General features: G+C 37.3%; 1 protein-coding gene across 1 annotated transcript in view; it reads left to right on the forward strand.

Annotated features, from left to right (window-relative positions):
- LOC140338485 (copine-2-like) overlaps positions 1-17,244 on the forward strand; it is a 34,997-nt gene that overhangs the window by 16,559 nt on the left and 1,194 nt on the right. Inside the window, exons 2-4 of the mRNA XM_072422720.1 lie at positions 2,423-2,613; positions 11,586-11,765; positions 16,891-16,965. Of these exons, the coding sequence (XP_072278821.1) occupies positions 2,446-2,613; positions 11,586-11,765; positions 16,891-16,965 (423 nt within the window). The 5' untranslated portion in view covers positions 2,423-2,445. The remainder of the gene's footprint in view (positions 1-2,422; positions 2,614-11,585; positions 11,766-16,890; positions 16,966-17,244) is intronic.

A 17,244-nucleotide genomic window follows, 5' to 3' on the forward strand; every position in this document is an offset into this window, starting at 1 on the left:
GCTTTGCTTTCGAATCCCTTCACAGTTCTTGTCCCACTTACCTTTCTGACCTGATAGAAAAGTACCCCCCAGCCGCTCTCTTGATTCCTCCAATGACCTACTAATGACTTCCTCAATCATAACCTAATCACACGCCCAACTCCAAGACTTCTCTAGAGCTGCCCCCAATTCTCTGGAATGGTCTTCCTTGTCCTATTCAGCCTGCTTCTACTTTCTGCTTCTTTAAAAGAGCACTCAAAACCCATCTTTTAAAACTTGATTACCTGTCTTCTTCTGTCTTTTAAAACCCTCACTATTTCCCACCACTCCATGTCTCCTCTCCTATTGTGCAGTAATTCCCCCTCCTCCTGGATTGTAAGCTCTTTGTGGCAGGGTCTTCTCCTCCTCCTGTGTCACTGTCTGTATCTGTATGTCATTTACAACCCCTATTTAATGTACAGGGCTAATATGTTGGTGCTATATAAATCCTGTTAATAATAATATAAATATAATAATATTAATAATTTCTTTAAGGAAAGGGAAACAGATTCAAATCGGATTTGTATGAACTTCGGCTTTTTATGCTAATGCAATACTTTGACAACGTCCCTACTTTTTTTTTAAAAAAAAAGTTCAAAGCCCAACCCTAGCTACAACTTTTTTTTAGACAAAAAAGTTTTTAATGCTGTGTCAGGAATATGATAAAAATGTAGGCAAAGGTACACAAAACTGTGGGTTGCTGATACCTAAACCGTCTTTTGCCTATGGCGCTTAGGCAAGGCTGACGTCAATATCCTTTGTTGTAGAGTCTTATGGAATGCAATTTGATTTCAGATGAAATCTTGCGAAATTATGCTCCAGCAATGGCCTGGGTGTCTCTTTCAGCCAATATTTCACCTGCTCCGCATTCCACAGGACTCTACCATCTTTATTTTGAATTTACCTTTCATAGGTATGTTTAAACCTTCTTATATTAGGTGAATTGATTTGATTATATTAAATAATTATGTTTAAAAGACAGGATTTTTACACATGATTGGATGATTGAAGACAGCATAGCTTTTTCTTATTGGCTAAACTAAGTGAAAATTCACTTTGAAAAATTAGCATTCTCTACTCCATAAAGTCTCAGTCTTTCTATGCTATTGAAAAATATTTGTATTCTAATGTGGCTAATATTCTATCTTTAGCAGTTCAGAGTAAGACAGTGGGCCTGATTTATTAAAGCTAGAAGCTAAAGATAGACTATCATTAAAAAACCTGGGCGAGCCAGCAAACCTGGAATGGCTCTGCTTCAGTATTGAAAACATTTGCCAACTAATGGCAAATTATATTTAAGAAATCCATTCAATGTTTGTTGGTTCATCTAGATTCACCTATGATAATCAATCTTCTCCAGTGTTGGAGAGCATTAATAAATCAGGCTCAGTGTATTTGCACTGATCTGCAAATAGGTCCCTGTAGTGGCTAATCTACAAATCTTTATATTTAATTAGTGTTGGTTGAATATCTCTCAATTCGATTCGACAGCTATTCGATTGAATAGTGAGATATTGCTCGGGTGATCGAATGCGGAACTCCAACACTATTGAAGTCAATGGTAGGAGAATTTGGGTTATTTTTAGGGACTATAAAGGGGTACAAAAGCAATCAGATTGCTCTTGCAGCCCTTTACTCGTTGTACTTGTTCTTGGATAGAGTTTCTCTATTCAAGAACACAGGGCACTAGATTTGATGAATGGGAAAACTTGTCCTCATTCAACCTCCAGTGCCAGGGGATAACCAGCAGTCACAGATGTGACTGCAAAGTTCCCACGGTCAACTCTAACCTGTAGTGCCCTGGGGATCGCACACTTTTCTCAATGATTGCAGACTAGGCTGCAATCATTGAGAAGATGCCCTGCAATTATCTCTTACTCTGTAACAGGCACAGTAATATGATACATTTGTTACATTTTTCTCACAGTGGATAAAAGAAACTTTACTATTACTGTGCTGGAAAGTGTTTTACAGAGTAGGAGATATCATGTAGAATAACCTGTAAAAAAAATTAGTTAAACACAAACACTTATTAAATTAATTTAACATTAATTTTTTTTTTTAACACATTTTTTTTTATCCAAATTTTTGCCGTCGAATCTCGTTTTTTTTTGGGTTGGGTCTATCCGAATTCGAACAGCCATATTCGTGTCGAATATAAGGACAACCGGAATTCGAACATCAACACTATATTTAATACAAAGATAATCATATGTATGGAATAGGCTTGTAAAATTGAAAACCAGGCATCAGAAATTACTGTAAGGTCAGCATTTTAATAGCCACTGACTATGCACTCAATGAAAATATTTGTTGGGTTTGTGATCGCTTTGCAAATATTAAAATAAAAAAATTCCTTTTGCATTTTTATCATCTGACTATTTTCGTCTTCTTTATTCTTCAGATTGTCGTGCTTTGCTTAAGCCCATGGCGTACACATATAGTAGTTCTTCAGCTGGTCCAGTGGGCTCCCAGTACTGTGTCTGTAGAGTGGAACTTTCTGTTTCCTGCCAGAACCTCCTCGACCGGGATGTCGCCTCCAAATCTGACCCCTTCTGTGTCTTACTTTTGGAAGTAAATGACAAATGGACTGAGGTACAGTAATGAACTTGTAATTTCAAACCCAGCGAAAGCACTGCATTACCTTTCATTGGGGAATTATTGATTATGTTTCACAAAGTGGCTTCAATTCTCAGAAAGAAGACTTAGAGCGAAAGGCTTTAAGTGGTAATGGTCCAAGGTTTACTGTCCCTTGGGCAAAGAAGGTCACCTTCATTTTATGATTCATTTGCTTTTTATCTGACAGTTCAGAAAATAGATTTTCTGCTTTTTTTCATGTTCTGATCACACAAGTGTTCAGGGGAGTTATTTATCTGTCAGTACTGATTTGGAATTCTGTTCAACGGCAATATTGTGTTTTCATTTTTTTTTTGGATCGTCATAATGATGTTACTCAAAAATGTTTTTTCATTAGAGTAATAAAAAACACATCTTCGGTTGGTTATCTATTAATCTACTTATTAGACCCCTAGCCTTTCATTCCCCCAGTGCCCCTAGCTTGATAGCCTTTTGTAGGTCAGTGTCCCAAATAGGATATAGAACTAAGACAGGCAACCAGATACAAATTGTTATTTGTTACAACACTTTTCAGGGGTATAAGATGCCCACTTCACCAGGGTATGGTGAACAGGTAATTTTCTTGGGGGGCTCTTTCTGCGGAAATTTGTCTAGCTTATAGAGCCTACGCACATTAATTTGCTGCAGAAATGAGTTTCCACACACTTAGCTGCAATATTGAGACCTAAACATGTCATACACGTAAGAAAAATGTATACATGTTTTTGAAAAAAATGCATGTTCCTTTGGAAAAGAATCAGAAAGTAATCTAGGAATCCCACATAGATATGTGGGTCCTGATTTTTTAAAACTCTCCAAGGCTGGAGAGGATACACTTTCATTAGTGAAGCTGGGTGATCTAGCAAAACTGCAATAGATTTTCTCAGTCATTTACTATTTGCTAGCAAATGTTTAGAATCCTGGACCCGATCTCTTCCAGGTTTGCTGAATCACCCAGCTTCACTGATGAAAGTGTATCCTCTCTATCCTTGGAGAGCTTTAAAAAATCAGGCCCTTTACCTTTGCAAATGAAGCAGAGTATTGGTAAAATGTTTTATCAGACTTCTTGGTATGCGGTGAGCATGCTTGCAATTAATTTGGGACTTGATAATATAGACTGTGCCTTGCTCCTTTTGCAAAATGAACTGTTATCATCCTACTTGATTTGTGTACAATTGTTTGTTCTTGTTACTGTATCACACTAATCAGTGTATCATTCTGGAAAATCCAACTGTACTTTTAATATTGCATCCTCCAATATTAATATTCAACCATAAAGTCCAGGACCTAAAGTTTGTACACCTATAAACCCAAATGTTAAATGTTAACATCAGGTATGACAAGTTATTGTAATTACAAATTAATTAAAATCATTAATTGCAGCTACTTTAAATGCCTACATTTGATTGGGTAACAACCTGTTTAGATCTGCTATATAGTAGCACTCAAACTGGAAGAAAGAAGGACAGTCTTAAACATATTGAGAGGTGGAAAGAGTGTAAAGGAAAGCTGCTATTCCCTCTCTGTCCAACAACAGCCTGGGAGGAAGGAGATGACCAAAATAGGATACCTAAAGTGTATATAAATTTAAAATAACACTTTTTGTTCTGTTGAATACACCATGAAAAGTGTTAAAAGCACAAAAAATACACCTGTTGATCCCGACAGAATGCAAGCAATGTTAGCAGCAATCTGTGGGCTACAAAACAGCCTCTGTATGTTTAGTAGAAGAAGAGGTGGGTGTTCTGCAGTCCTGTTGAGTAACAATTCTGCTCCTCTATAGATATAGCATGGTGGGAGATCCTTGTCACCCTGAAATAAGAAGGTTGTAATTGGTAACCTAAGAAAATAAAAGAAAAGCAGGCAACACATAGAGGCACTGGGTAGCTGCAATATATTCTGTTGTAGAGAAAAGTCCACTTGTTAACTTGCCCATGCTGTCTAGCAGAGCTTTGTCTGGCTAGACAGGAATATAAAACCTCCATGTGAACAAGCACCTGCGTGTGTATTGTAAATGTGTGATTTCCTGTTTGCGTGGAGATCAACTTTAGAGCACCAAATATTGGTTTTCTTCCAATAGTTACCAGGAACGGCAGGAGGTGTGACCAGCAGGTGTGGCTACGGTGGGACCAATATAGACCTCCCCTTCCTTTTATAGTGACGTCACCACATCCTGATGTGATAGGGTTCATTTTTTCAAAGTTCCAATTCCCCAGCCTCCTTTGATCACATTTTAAAAAAGAACAACTCGTTCCCGTCTTATTTTACTTCCTGTTGTATAAATGAGGCTATAGCGCAGCCTGATAATTTTTTGCGTGGGCAGTTTTTCTTGCACAAAATAGTACAGTAAATTAAGACAGCATGGCCATTTACCCTCACAGTTGTGCTAATTTTATGGTAATTTTTTGAGGGTTTCTTTATGGGGATAAGCGCAGGGAATGGTGACCTTTTAAATCCTTCTCTAATAGAACCCACAGGAGCTTTTATGGGCCTTGCAGAAGTATTTTCTGATTTAAAAGAAAGCAAAGTGTTTGTAATATGCAGAATGAGAGCTACATAATAACAGTCTTTATGTCTATTTGTGGCACATTGTCTATGTCACTTGGATTCCACTGTTAAGCCTTTTCTCCCCCCAGCTTTTCTATGCTTTTCCCTCGTTAATTGATGTGTCTGTGATGCTTATTTGTTTTATACAATGCAAAAAGTCATTTTTATTAAGGTTGATTTTTTTTTATTTAATGCGGACATGTTCTTCAAAGTTGGATGTTGGGTATAACAATAATAATTATAAAAATGACAAAGAATTTAATTTATTATGCTAGATCATTACTGATATGATATACTTAAGGGGCAAACCTGGACACCAAATAGGCTGGAAAAACTACAATTACCTAAAAAAGATCTGGAATTGAATGCAGATAGTTTTTTGGTCAATCTATCCCTGCGATCTCCAATAGCTGCACAGGGTAGGGAGGATGGTAGTGCCTCTTGTGCCACTGTGGCAGTGACCTGCCAATTTCAAAGATACTTTTGTGGTTTGTTTATCCTTCTTTTCGGTTTGGCTGCATATAATTAGGAGGATAGTGCTGCCTATTCTGTCAATGGGCTTGATTTATTAAAGCTCTCCAAGGCTGGAGAAGATCCACTTTTATTAGTGAAACTGTGTGATACAAAAACATGGAATGGATCTGATCCAGGAATAAAACAAAATGTTAATTTGTCTATGGAAATTGTAAATTGTTCATTAATCAACCAACTTGTATTCATATTAAAAAGAATAAAAATGAACAATATTTAACATTATCCTCACAACCCACATGTACTGTATGCATCTGGGTGCAGCCAGGGACAGTTGTCCTCTGCTACCTTCTTGCGTGATTGGCTACATCCAAATATTGACGTGAACTCCATGTTCAATGTTTGGATTCATTCAGCCAATTACACAAGATGACAGTTGAGGACAGCTGTCCCTAGCTGCATCCAGCTGAATGAGTAACAGGATCTTCATCCTGGCAGGTGAAGATCTTGTCACTATCAGAGAGAAGAACAGCATAGCTGGAAATGAATCTGCCGGAGCTGGAATGAATTGTCATGGAAAGATACAATGCTGGATCCTGCATAAGTATCAGTTAAAAAAAAACAATAAAGATGTGGTGTCATTACTTTTTGGGGCTAACCCTAAGTAACTAATTTCTAATTAAATTGTTTCTGAGAATAGCAACATGGTACCCCTGTACTATTTCTCCAGGATGATGGAGTGGATATCTGGGGGTCCGTTTGCAAGTGTTCCTTACAAATATTTCCTAATAAAGTCGTCTATGGTCTAAAAGAATGAAGATGCATCTAAAGCGAATCCAAGTTAATCTGGTTCACATTTTAACAGGCGACCCTGAAGGGCAAAACAAAAAAAAAGGAGGAATGGGGAAAAGGGAATCTGACAGGGAAAACGAACAAATTCCCCAGCCCCTTTTAGCCGGGTCCACCGCCCAGCACTTTTCCGTAACCACCTGGCAGTTTTTGGGTAGTTACTGAAGAGTTGGGTCACTATACAAGGGCGGCCACCTGCCTACAATTTCTTCCTACCTAGCTTAAAAAGAATTCTAGGTTGAACATTGCTGCTATTCACCTGCTTCAAGAAGGATTTGCCTTCATCAAAGACTCGTATGGGAATGCAAAACGCGTCTGATGTGAAAAAAGCTCATTAACACACCAACGCTATGCAGGACATATTCACTGTCCAGAACCATGAGTTTACAGAATTACAGAACACTGGGACCTCTCTGCACACTGTGCAAAAAAGTGTAAAAATATTTGGTGTAACGGTTTCCTCTGTTTACACTGGTACAAAGAAGGAAGGAAGCCGGTCTTTCTTACATATGTGGCTAGGCAGTAAGAGACAGGGTTTGAGCACACAGCTAGTAACACATGTCCTGGGGTTCCACACAACAAATACATTTTTTCCTTGTTAAAAAGAAATTAAAAATGCAAAAGAAATCTTTTCACAATGTTCTTATATCTCCGTCAGGGAACACACAGGCGAATTATTATCTGTTCTTTTGTACAGTCAATATACACTCTTAGGTATGTCATAGTTAAGTATGTCTGATCTAGGAAAAGAAGATTGTTTTTTGTAAATAATGCAGACTCTCTGGGCTTGTGAGGGCACAAATTTGTCTGTACATTTTACAATATGATTGTACAATCCCCATAAAAAATCATGTAATGTGAAAAACTTGTTACACAGTCTGTTCCATTTACTTGTGATCAGGGAATAGTTGCCCCCACCCCTCCACATGGTAAAAATGACTTGTTATCACAGAGTGAGATTGTAAGCTCTTCTGGGCAGGATCCTCTCCTCCTCCTGGGTCATTGTTTGTATCTGTTATTTGCAACACCTATGTAATGTACAGCACTGCGTATGTTGGCACTATATAAATACTGTTTATTAATAATAGTGATATTAATAAAGTGGGTATTGTGCCATCAATCAATCTTTTTAGGTGTGTGTGGGAGTTCCAGTCAGGTGCTAATGTTACTGGGCTTTTTAATCCGCATGCAAGCTGTAGTGGCACTAGAGGTGGCAAAGCCCTTTTACTGCTTTGCCAGCACAACAGAATGGTCCCTCGTATGTCAAGAATCATCCCATCATCCAGCAAGGGTGCCCATTGGGTATCCAGTGCTGAACACCAATATGGAGCAAGGTGAGCCAGACCCCAAATGCTGATATCACTGATGGCACAGTAAATTTCCTTATTTATTAGAAATCCCAGGGTACCCTAAACTTAAACCTCGGACTAAACTGGTATCTATGAATGCCTAGTGTATGATCCCAAGACTACTGGTGGTTGCAACATTTTTTTTTTACCAGTGTGTTACAGTAGACTTTGCTTTGCCTTTAAGTAGTTAAATATTTAATTGCATGTTAACTTGAATTCTGCTAATTCTTTATGGCTTACATCACCGTTTTAGCACCACTTATTCTTAACTTGTCAATTTCCTGCATAAGCAGTTGTGCACTTTGTCATTTCATCCTTTACTGACATCTCCATTTACGTTGCAATCCATTCTAATTGTGACAGCTATCATTATCGCAGCTACCAGTTATCCATATCCAGAACGGTAAAATCTATACTTATTGTTGTATCTAGTGCTAAGCAGGCCATGCAAGACTATATTTAGACATGAATCCTTAGACATCACATGAACGCTGATGTCCATTTCCACAAGCTCCACCTTTTTGTGGCTGGATTAGTTTCTTCATTTATTTTTACTTGTGGATAAAGATAAAGTACATTATTTTTTTGTAGGTACAGTGTATAATAATAAGTATAGGTATAGTAATATGTTATTATATTAGTATAGGTACAGTATATATTATTATATTAGTAAGGGTATAGTATATGTTAATATATTAGTATAGATCTAGTATATATTTTTATATTCGTATAAAAATATATTATATATATTTTTATATTAGTATAGATATAGTATATAATATTATATTAGTATAGGTATAGCGGTGTACTCCCTGGGCTCTTTTAGCCGGATGCACCACCTGGCACTTTTCAGCAACCACCTGGCTGTTTTTGGGTGGTTACTGATAAGTTGGGTCATAATTCAGGGGCTTCCACCCGCCTACAATTTGTTCCCACCCAGCTTTAAAAAATTTCTGTGTTGAGCACTGTATAGTATATGTTATTTTTATAGTATAGGTATAGTATAGTAATAATGATGTCACACAAGAATTTTATAATGACTATTTCAATCCAATTGAAGAAACACCCTCTCCCCAAACCTTTCTAAATGGCACCTTTAAAGTAGTAGATGTATTTAAAACCAGTGGAATTATAAAAATAAAGCCACCCCTTTGCCCAATGGATGGACAGTTCTTCCACAGGAATCATCCTATTTCATTCCAATGTGGCTGTTTTTATGTTGGCAAAACCAAAAGAGCATTTGAAAACACATCTACGAGCATGTATACTTGATCAATATTGGAAAAATGAGCTACCAATAAGCTACCTTGTAGGTACCAAGCATAGCTTTGATAATAAGTTAATTACATTCTTAGCACTGCACTACTCAAATCCCAGAGGGGATCTAGATAAAATACTCTGACAGAAAGAAACAAGGTGGATTTTTGCTCTCTTAACGCCAGAACATGCTGGTTGAACCCTTCCTATGATAACCATCCTGACAGAAGTCAGTACAAAGATTTGTGTGTTGTATCTACCATAATACCTTCTACCTAGAATTTCCCAGTTTTCTAACCACGATTACCAAACATGATTGTTACACCTCCCAATATCTGATCAATCTCATTTGATGTATTAAATTAGTTGTAGTATAATACCACTCTATAAATAAATTTGATCTCTATCTATTATTCTCTTTTCACCCATTCATAAAAATATCTTCCAATGTATTTTTAGACTCCCTTTTAATGCGTACATAGTTGAAAAGTGGGGTAATGTATAGTAAGTAGAAATACCATTGATTCCCCTTTTGAAAGCCCCTGTTTGAATAGTTATATCTCTTGCATACGCAAGCTAGATCCTTTAGTGTAGTGATGTTGTGTTTAGTTGATAATTTTCTGTCATTTTTTGTTTTTTATACGCTGTTACAATGTACCATATGGCTATAATTCCTATCACAGCCTTTTTTCCAATATTATACAATATGTCAAGCTTTTCCTGAGAATTGTCTGAGACCATTACTCTATTTCATCTGCTACATCAAAAAGCTAGATCTGTTAGTGTAGTAAACCTGTGTTTAGTTAAATAATTACTCTTTTTTAATCCATATTTAACATTGCTATCTAGGTCTTTTCAGTCCCTACTTTTGGACTATTTACATTGTTACATTGAACCATTTGGCTATTATATTTATCATAAGCTTTCTTGTCAGTATTGTACAAAGTTTTCCATGAATATTATCTGAAGTTACTTTGTTTCGAATTTGTATACAAATATTAACATGTGGTTATACATTCATTTTTTACATTCTTATAGACTTTGACTATTTGATCATATTTATGGTTGTCTTTATATACTTATGTCACACAATAACTCACCGCTCTACAATGTTCACACACTTTATTTATTTATGCCATCTAATGTACTAAACTCTGTATACTTTATTTTTCACAGTTAGCACCACATATACCCACATACATATTTTTATTATATATATTTCACACATCTTTAACTGTTCCTATTTCCATTCTTCCAATTTCACTTGGTCCCTCTTATTCTCCTTTTTCTTCATCAGTCCTTTCCCGCTTACTTTTACCCTTAGTGCCTACCCCTCATGCAACTTTGCCCCATCCCATTACCCCTCGCCTCCACTATCTCGCTATATTTACCCCTTTCCCCCCACTCTCACTGACTTGCATGGGATGCGGCACTGGCATTCAGATGCTGGTGCATAAGCATGGTGGGGTGTGAGCTGCTTCTGCCCGCATCACTACCTAACTTCCTCCACCTTATGGATGCCGCAATCATACGCCAACCACGGCTCCCCCTGATGGAGCGCCACTCTGGCCTTCAGAACATAAATTTTAGTTAACTGTTTTCTTACAGAATGTAAGTAAAATGTATTATTTATTTGCCTTAAAAAGCCCCCTCTTTGTCTATTTTCCTTAACTGACTTCCAATTCCCCAAACTCTGGTGCTGGCATTTGTATATTTGTTTGAGAATACCTAGAAAAATATGTAATAAACTGCTTCACCTACACTTTAATCTATTTACCAGGCTTGAGATGGGAGATGACACAAGCATCTTCTAAGCTACATACTTGGAACAGTGGTGTCAATCTGTGGTCACATAGTATGATGGGCATAGTCATTGACATATTTAGGATTCCAATAATAACCTAAATTTTGGGACTATTTTAGAATTATAAAGGTAAACTTTAAAACTTGTTTGGTTATGACATACTTTTCCTAAATATTTCAATGTCTTTCATATGTGCCTGCCAGAGGCATGGGGATTCCATCAACAGTGTTGTTCTTCAAAATTGGCTTTGATGTTTAGTTACTCAACCGAACATACAAATACCTTTCTGTGTCTTTTTTTAAAAATAAGAACACATGAAAGGAATTTAGAAAAAAAAAGAACTTGCGGAAACAGCCGGTAGCCCACCCAGTACAACAAACACTGATTTCCTTTTAGTTATGGAAAGTGGGTTGGGAAATGTGTCGTGTGCCGCCAATGCCATGTGGTAAATGGCCAATGCCAAATCTGTAGCTGGCTATTCTCAGAGCAAACACAGCTCCTCATTCATTTCCACTTCATTAATATTGCTACTGTATTTTTAGTAAGTAAACAGCAGGCAGATATATGTTTATTTTCTATAGATGACTTATAATGAAGCTTAATAATAATATTATTAATAATAATAATAATGTAGACATTTTAATATGGAATAAAATGTCTGTTATCTGTTGTAGATTGACAGAACTGAAACAAGTGTCAACAACCTGAACCCCGTGTTTTCCAAGAAGTTTACCATAAACTACCATTTTGAAGAGGTGCAGAAGTTAAAGTTTGCCATTTTTGACCAGGACAAGTCAAGCACACAGCTGTATGAACATGACTTTTTGGGGGAGTATGCATGCACACTTGGATCGGTGAGTCCTATAAAAGAGCAAGATCACCCGAGTTAATACCAATATTTAACTTTAAACACAACTCATGTCTACGGACTTTCTTGTCAAATGCATGTGTTTGAATAGTAGCACTTGATTAGAAAAAGGTTACATTTGACTTACTTTGTATGTAACAACACAAAATGGTGCCCATCAAGTCGTTAACTTTTCACAAAGAAGCTCCATCCCAGTAAATATTTAAGAAGAAACAATTTTTGGCAAAATACCAAATGTAGGGACTTTTAAAGCTTACAGATATTACATTTATATACAATTATTTTAAAATGTACACTTTTTCTTAAGTATCGCATAATTACAACAAATATTTATAAAAACTATATAAAACATTGGTATCTCAAGAGGAGATTCACAAATATTCACAATTATGTTGTTCGTTGTATTATGAGTATTCGTAATATATAATTGATCTTTTTGTAGTTTCTGGTAGAATGTACATGGCATTTAATTGACTGTTCTTTTGCTTGACACTCTGTGGGTTGGTTGCCCCTGGTATACTGCTCATCCATTGCTGACCCCACCAAGTTTGAGGGAAGGTTGGGGTTCTGGACTTGATATCGGGTTTGAGTCTATAGGTGGTATGTATAAGACATAATAATTTTATTACTTAAGATCAGCACTATACAATGTTTGAATGGATTGTATACATTGATATTTATTTATGTTTATAAGTCCCAATGTGTCCTGAAGAAGCAAACTCGATCCTTGAAACATGTTGAATAAGGGCACAAACTCTCTTTGTAAATCTCATGTTGAGACAACAATGTTTTTATGTAGTTTTTATATATATAATTGTTGTATTTATGAGATACTGACAAAAAAGTGTACATTTTGTAATTAATAGTATGAAAATTGAATATGTGTAAACCTTAAAAGTTCCTAAATTATATATTTTCCAAAAATTGTTTGTTCTCTGCCTTGTATGTGGTTCACCTGCAGCTCAATAGAACATGTTGTATCCGAAAGAAACACAACACAAAGCAGGTTAAATGCAGCCTTTTTCCTGCCATGTGTATAGCTCAAATAAAGTCAATAGAACCTTTCCAACCTGCATTTGATGTCCGTTCCAAGTGCACATCAAATGGAAAAGGAAGACAAAACCTCAACATGAGCCCTAACAAAGGTAAAGCATTGTAATGATCCTTTATTATCTTTTGTTTGTGAAACAGGGCAAGTTTTTATATTCTTGTCATCTATTTAAGAAGAGGGGTTTATATTTAGTGATATGAGCGAATTGATTGATATCAAGTGACGTAGTTAGACGTTATAATATTAATGCTCCTTTCAGCAGCAGCAGGGTGGTCTATTATTCAAGGCTCAACCTTTCCCGTCATGTTTCTGACCTATGTTTTTTTTTATATCCATGAGTATATATTTAGAATTGTAATTATTGAGTATTTTATGCTGCATTTAATCATGAATTCGTGATTAATGTGTTACTATATTACTTGTAAATCAATAGGTTGAGAGTATCTGCATCATTGCAGAGAGCCAAGCCTTTGACTGCAATATTAGCTCCGGCCATCTGTGAAAGAAAAAGCTCTTTTTATACATCAGGACTTCTTTTTTTAGTTTTCGGATGGTGTTTATGGTATTTTAGTCCGTGAATGTACTGAAGGAAATTTGTTAGGACAAGAAATTTGGGGGAGAAAGGGTCAGCAGCACAGGAGAACACTAACAATACTACATGTATATATATGTATGTATATATATATATATATATATATATATATATATATACAGTTAGGTTACATTACCACAATGAATTTTAAATGAAACAACTCAGATGCAGTTGAACTGCAGACTTTCAGCTTTTAATTCAGTGGGTTGAACAAAAAGATTGCATAAAAATGTGAGGAACTAAAGCCTTTTTTTTACACAATCACTTCATTTCAGGAGATCAAAAGTAATGGGACAATTGACTCAAAGGCTTTTACATGGGCTGGTGTGGGCAATTCCTTTGTTATGTCATTATCAATTAAGCAGATAAAAGACCTGGAGTTGACTTGAGGGGGTGCTTGTATGTCGAAGATTTTGCTGTGAACAGACGACTTGGGGTCAAAGGTGCTCTCCATGCAGGTGAAACAAGCCATCCTTAAGCTGCAAAAACAGAAAAAAACCCATCCGAGAAATTGCTGCAATATTAGGAGTGGCAAAATCTACAGTTTGGTACATCATGCGAAAGAAACAAAGCACTGGTGAACTCAGCAACGTCAAAAGAACTGGACATCCACGGAAGACAACAGTGGTGATGATCGCAGAATCATTTCCATGGTGAAGAGAAACCCCTTCACAACAAGGTGCAAGCCACCCATAAGCCTCAAGAACAGAAAGGCTAAATTGGACTTTGCTAAAAAAAAAATCTAAAAAAGCCAGCACAGTTCTGGAAAAACATTCTTTGGACATATGAAACCAACATCAACCAATGATGGCAAGAAAAAAGTATGGAGAAGGCGTGGAACAGCTAATGATCCAAAGCATAGCACAACATCCGTAAAACATGGCGGAGGCAGTGTGATGGCTTGGGCATGCATGGCTGCCATGGCACTGGGACACTAGTGTTTATCCATGATGTGACACAGGACAGAAGCAGCTGAATGAATTCTGAGGTGTTCAGAGACATACTGTCTGCTCAAATCCAGCTAAATGCAGTCACATTGATTGGGAGGCGTTTCATATCCCAGATGGACAATATCCCAAAACATACAGCCAAAGCAACCCAGGAGTTTATTAAAGCAAAGAAGTGGAATATTCTTGAATGGCCAAGTCAGTCACCTGATCTGAACCCACTTGAGCATGCATTTCACTTGTTGAAGACTAAACTTCGGACAAAAAGGCCTGCAAACAAACAGCAACTGAAAGCTGCTGCAGTAAAAGCCTGGCAGAGCATTAAAAAGGAGGAAACCCAGCATCTGGCGATGTCCACGAGTTCAAAACTACAGGCTGTCATTGCCAGCAAAGGGTTTTCAACCAAGTATTAGAAATGAACATTTTATTTTGAGCTTTTTAATTTGTCCAATTACTTTTGAGCCCCTGAAATGAAGTGATTGTGTTAAAAGAAAGGCTTTAGTTCCTCACATTTTTATGCAATCTTTTAGTTCAACCCACTGAATTAAAGCTGAAAGTCTGCAGTTCAACTGCATCTGAGTTGTTTCATTTAAAATTATTTGTGGTAATGTATAGAACCAAAATTAGAAAAAAGTTGTCGCTGTCCAAATATTTATGGACCTAACTGTATATCAGGTTGATGTTCTGGTGTTTCCGATGAGTGGTAATGCCTTAGCATGACTGTGCCCCCCTGCATAAACCCCTTACAAAAAAACATGGTTTGAGGATTTAGTCATGGAAGAACTTGGGCAGCTGTCAGAAAGCCCTAATCCCACACATATTTGGGTTGATTTAGTGGGGGTTGAGGAGTTTAGGCTGTCCAATTAGCAAAATGTGTTATTACCCTGCAAAGGATAACGTACTCAGCTTAGTGAGTGCAGAAAAGTTTGCTGAACTCCAATCAGTCATCCAATCCTGGAATTGTGCAAGCCCAAGCCAAAATTCATGTTTTTTTACTTCCTTTCTTTATTTCCTTGCACATAATTGGGTATTCCTTGAAAGTAAATTTTCACCACATTCACTAAGAGAAGAGAATAATCTCTTCAGTGATAATACATTTTAAGTGAACAGCCCCAAAGTACAACCAAACCATAATTACTCACATATTCCTGTTCCATCACAGAGAGCCCGCCATCTTCCTCCTTTTTCATTTCCCAAGGACGACCTTTACCCATTATACCCAGCCTGCACAGGGGAAGACATAAGTGTCGTGTTTTCCTGGTAACCAACTCTAAGCTTCCCATGTGCAGCTCAGCAATGTTTGACAGCTGAGTGGTGTACAGGCAGGTAAGGGCAGGTATTGCAGAAGGAACATTGCCTGTCACTTTGTGCAATACCCACCTGTCTGAATCACACATGGTAAAAGTAGGACATTATCTCCACTTTATTTCTTATAGTAAATCAACCCCATTGAATCGGAATGTAGACTGTGATCCAAGTCATATTGTCTATTATGTGTACTTGACCTCACAAATACTCTTTATGGCTGAATGGGGAACAATTCCCACAGACCCACAACATAATCCTGTGGAAAGCTACCCCAGAAGTGTGGGGGGACGGGTAACTCCATATTAATGCCCATATTTTTTTAATTAGATGTCCAGCAAGGCCATATAGGTGTTATGCTTAAAGACAGTATTAGACAAAATGAAGCCCTGGGCAAATATGAAATAGGGTACCCAAATGCTCCCAGTACATCCGGTCAGTTGGGGATGTAGGGAAGATGGGGGCTCTGGACAATTGTCCATTTTCTCCCTACAACTGGCCCCAGTTACAGTAAGATCTATAGATACTTTCAGACTTGCTGCCTAAAGCTGTGTAATTAGCCACTCCCGGGTGCCGAGCAAACTGCTGCTGTGCACCCAGAGGTGACAAACCCACAGGCCATGTGATTGCAACAAAAGTTCTTCCTCCAGAGGAGAAAAAGCAACTGCATGGCCAGCAGGAACACCTCGTGTCCAGGATCCAGAAAGCAACTCTGTGCACAAAATGGTTCCGGGCTGCTCAAATTCTGTTGAATGGGAATGGATGGGAGCGCAGTTGCCCATGGTATAAATTTCTGTCTCAAATGAACTTAACCCTTCCCTGTTCTTCTAGAAATATAGTTTGTTTCTTTCCCTTTCAAAATTCAGAAAAAACATACAAACTGTCCATTCCTGTTTTATGATACCAAAAATATGTGCACAGTATACCAGCCGTTAGGACATCTGAGGATATCTGACAATATTTTGTGTGATTTTTACATACCTGAACATTTTTTAAACCTAAATGACTAAACGACTCCTCAAATTTATAAAAACTGACTCATATGCTCTGGATAATTCTGTAAAACATTTTCATTGTCATGAATGTATGGAGTGTAGTGTTTGTGACATGCAAGGCAGTGACACCATCCTCTGCAAGGGAATCTTAAAATATCTCACATTTAATTCTTGCAAATGGCAATTTTTATGTGTATTATTTTATCTCTTCCCATTCTCAGATCGTTTCAAGCAAGAAGGTAACACGACCCTTGATTTTAGGAAATGGGAAGCCAGCGGGAAAGGGAGCCATAACGGTAAAGAGGTTTCTTTTTCTGTACTGCGTGTGTCATTTTAAAAGCTGTTTGAACTTCATACTGAGATAATCGCTTGATTATTCCACCGGTAGCAATCATTCTGTTTCTAGTAAAAGCCGAAGACGTGCATCATAGCAACAATAACCTAGCAACGAGATAACAGAGCGTCAGGATAACAATATGCTGCGTGTTCTTCTATGTATGAGACAGGCTCAAGTGCTCAGTGCTTTTATTATTTCTGTAACTTTGTAAACAAAGTGAGCAATGTTTTTTATTGGT

Source organism: Pyxicephalus adspersus, chromosome 9 (genome assembly GCF_032062135.1).
Source record: "Pyxicephalus adspersus chromosome 9, UCB_Pads_2.0, whole genome shotgun sequence".
Lineage (NCBI taxonomy): Eukaryota > Metazoa > Chordata > Amphibia > Anura > Pyxicephalidae > Pyxicephalus > Pyxicephalus adspersus.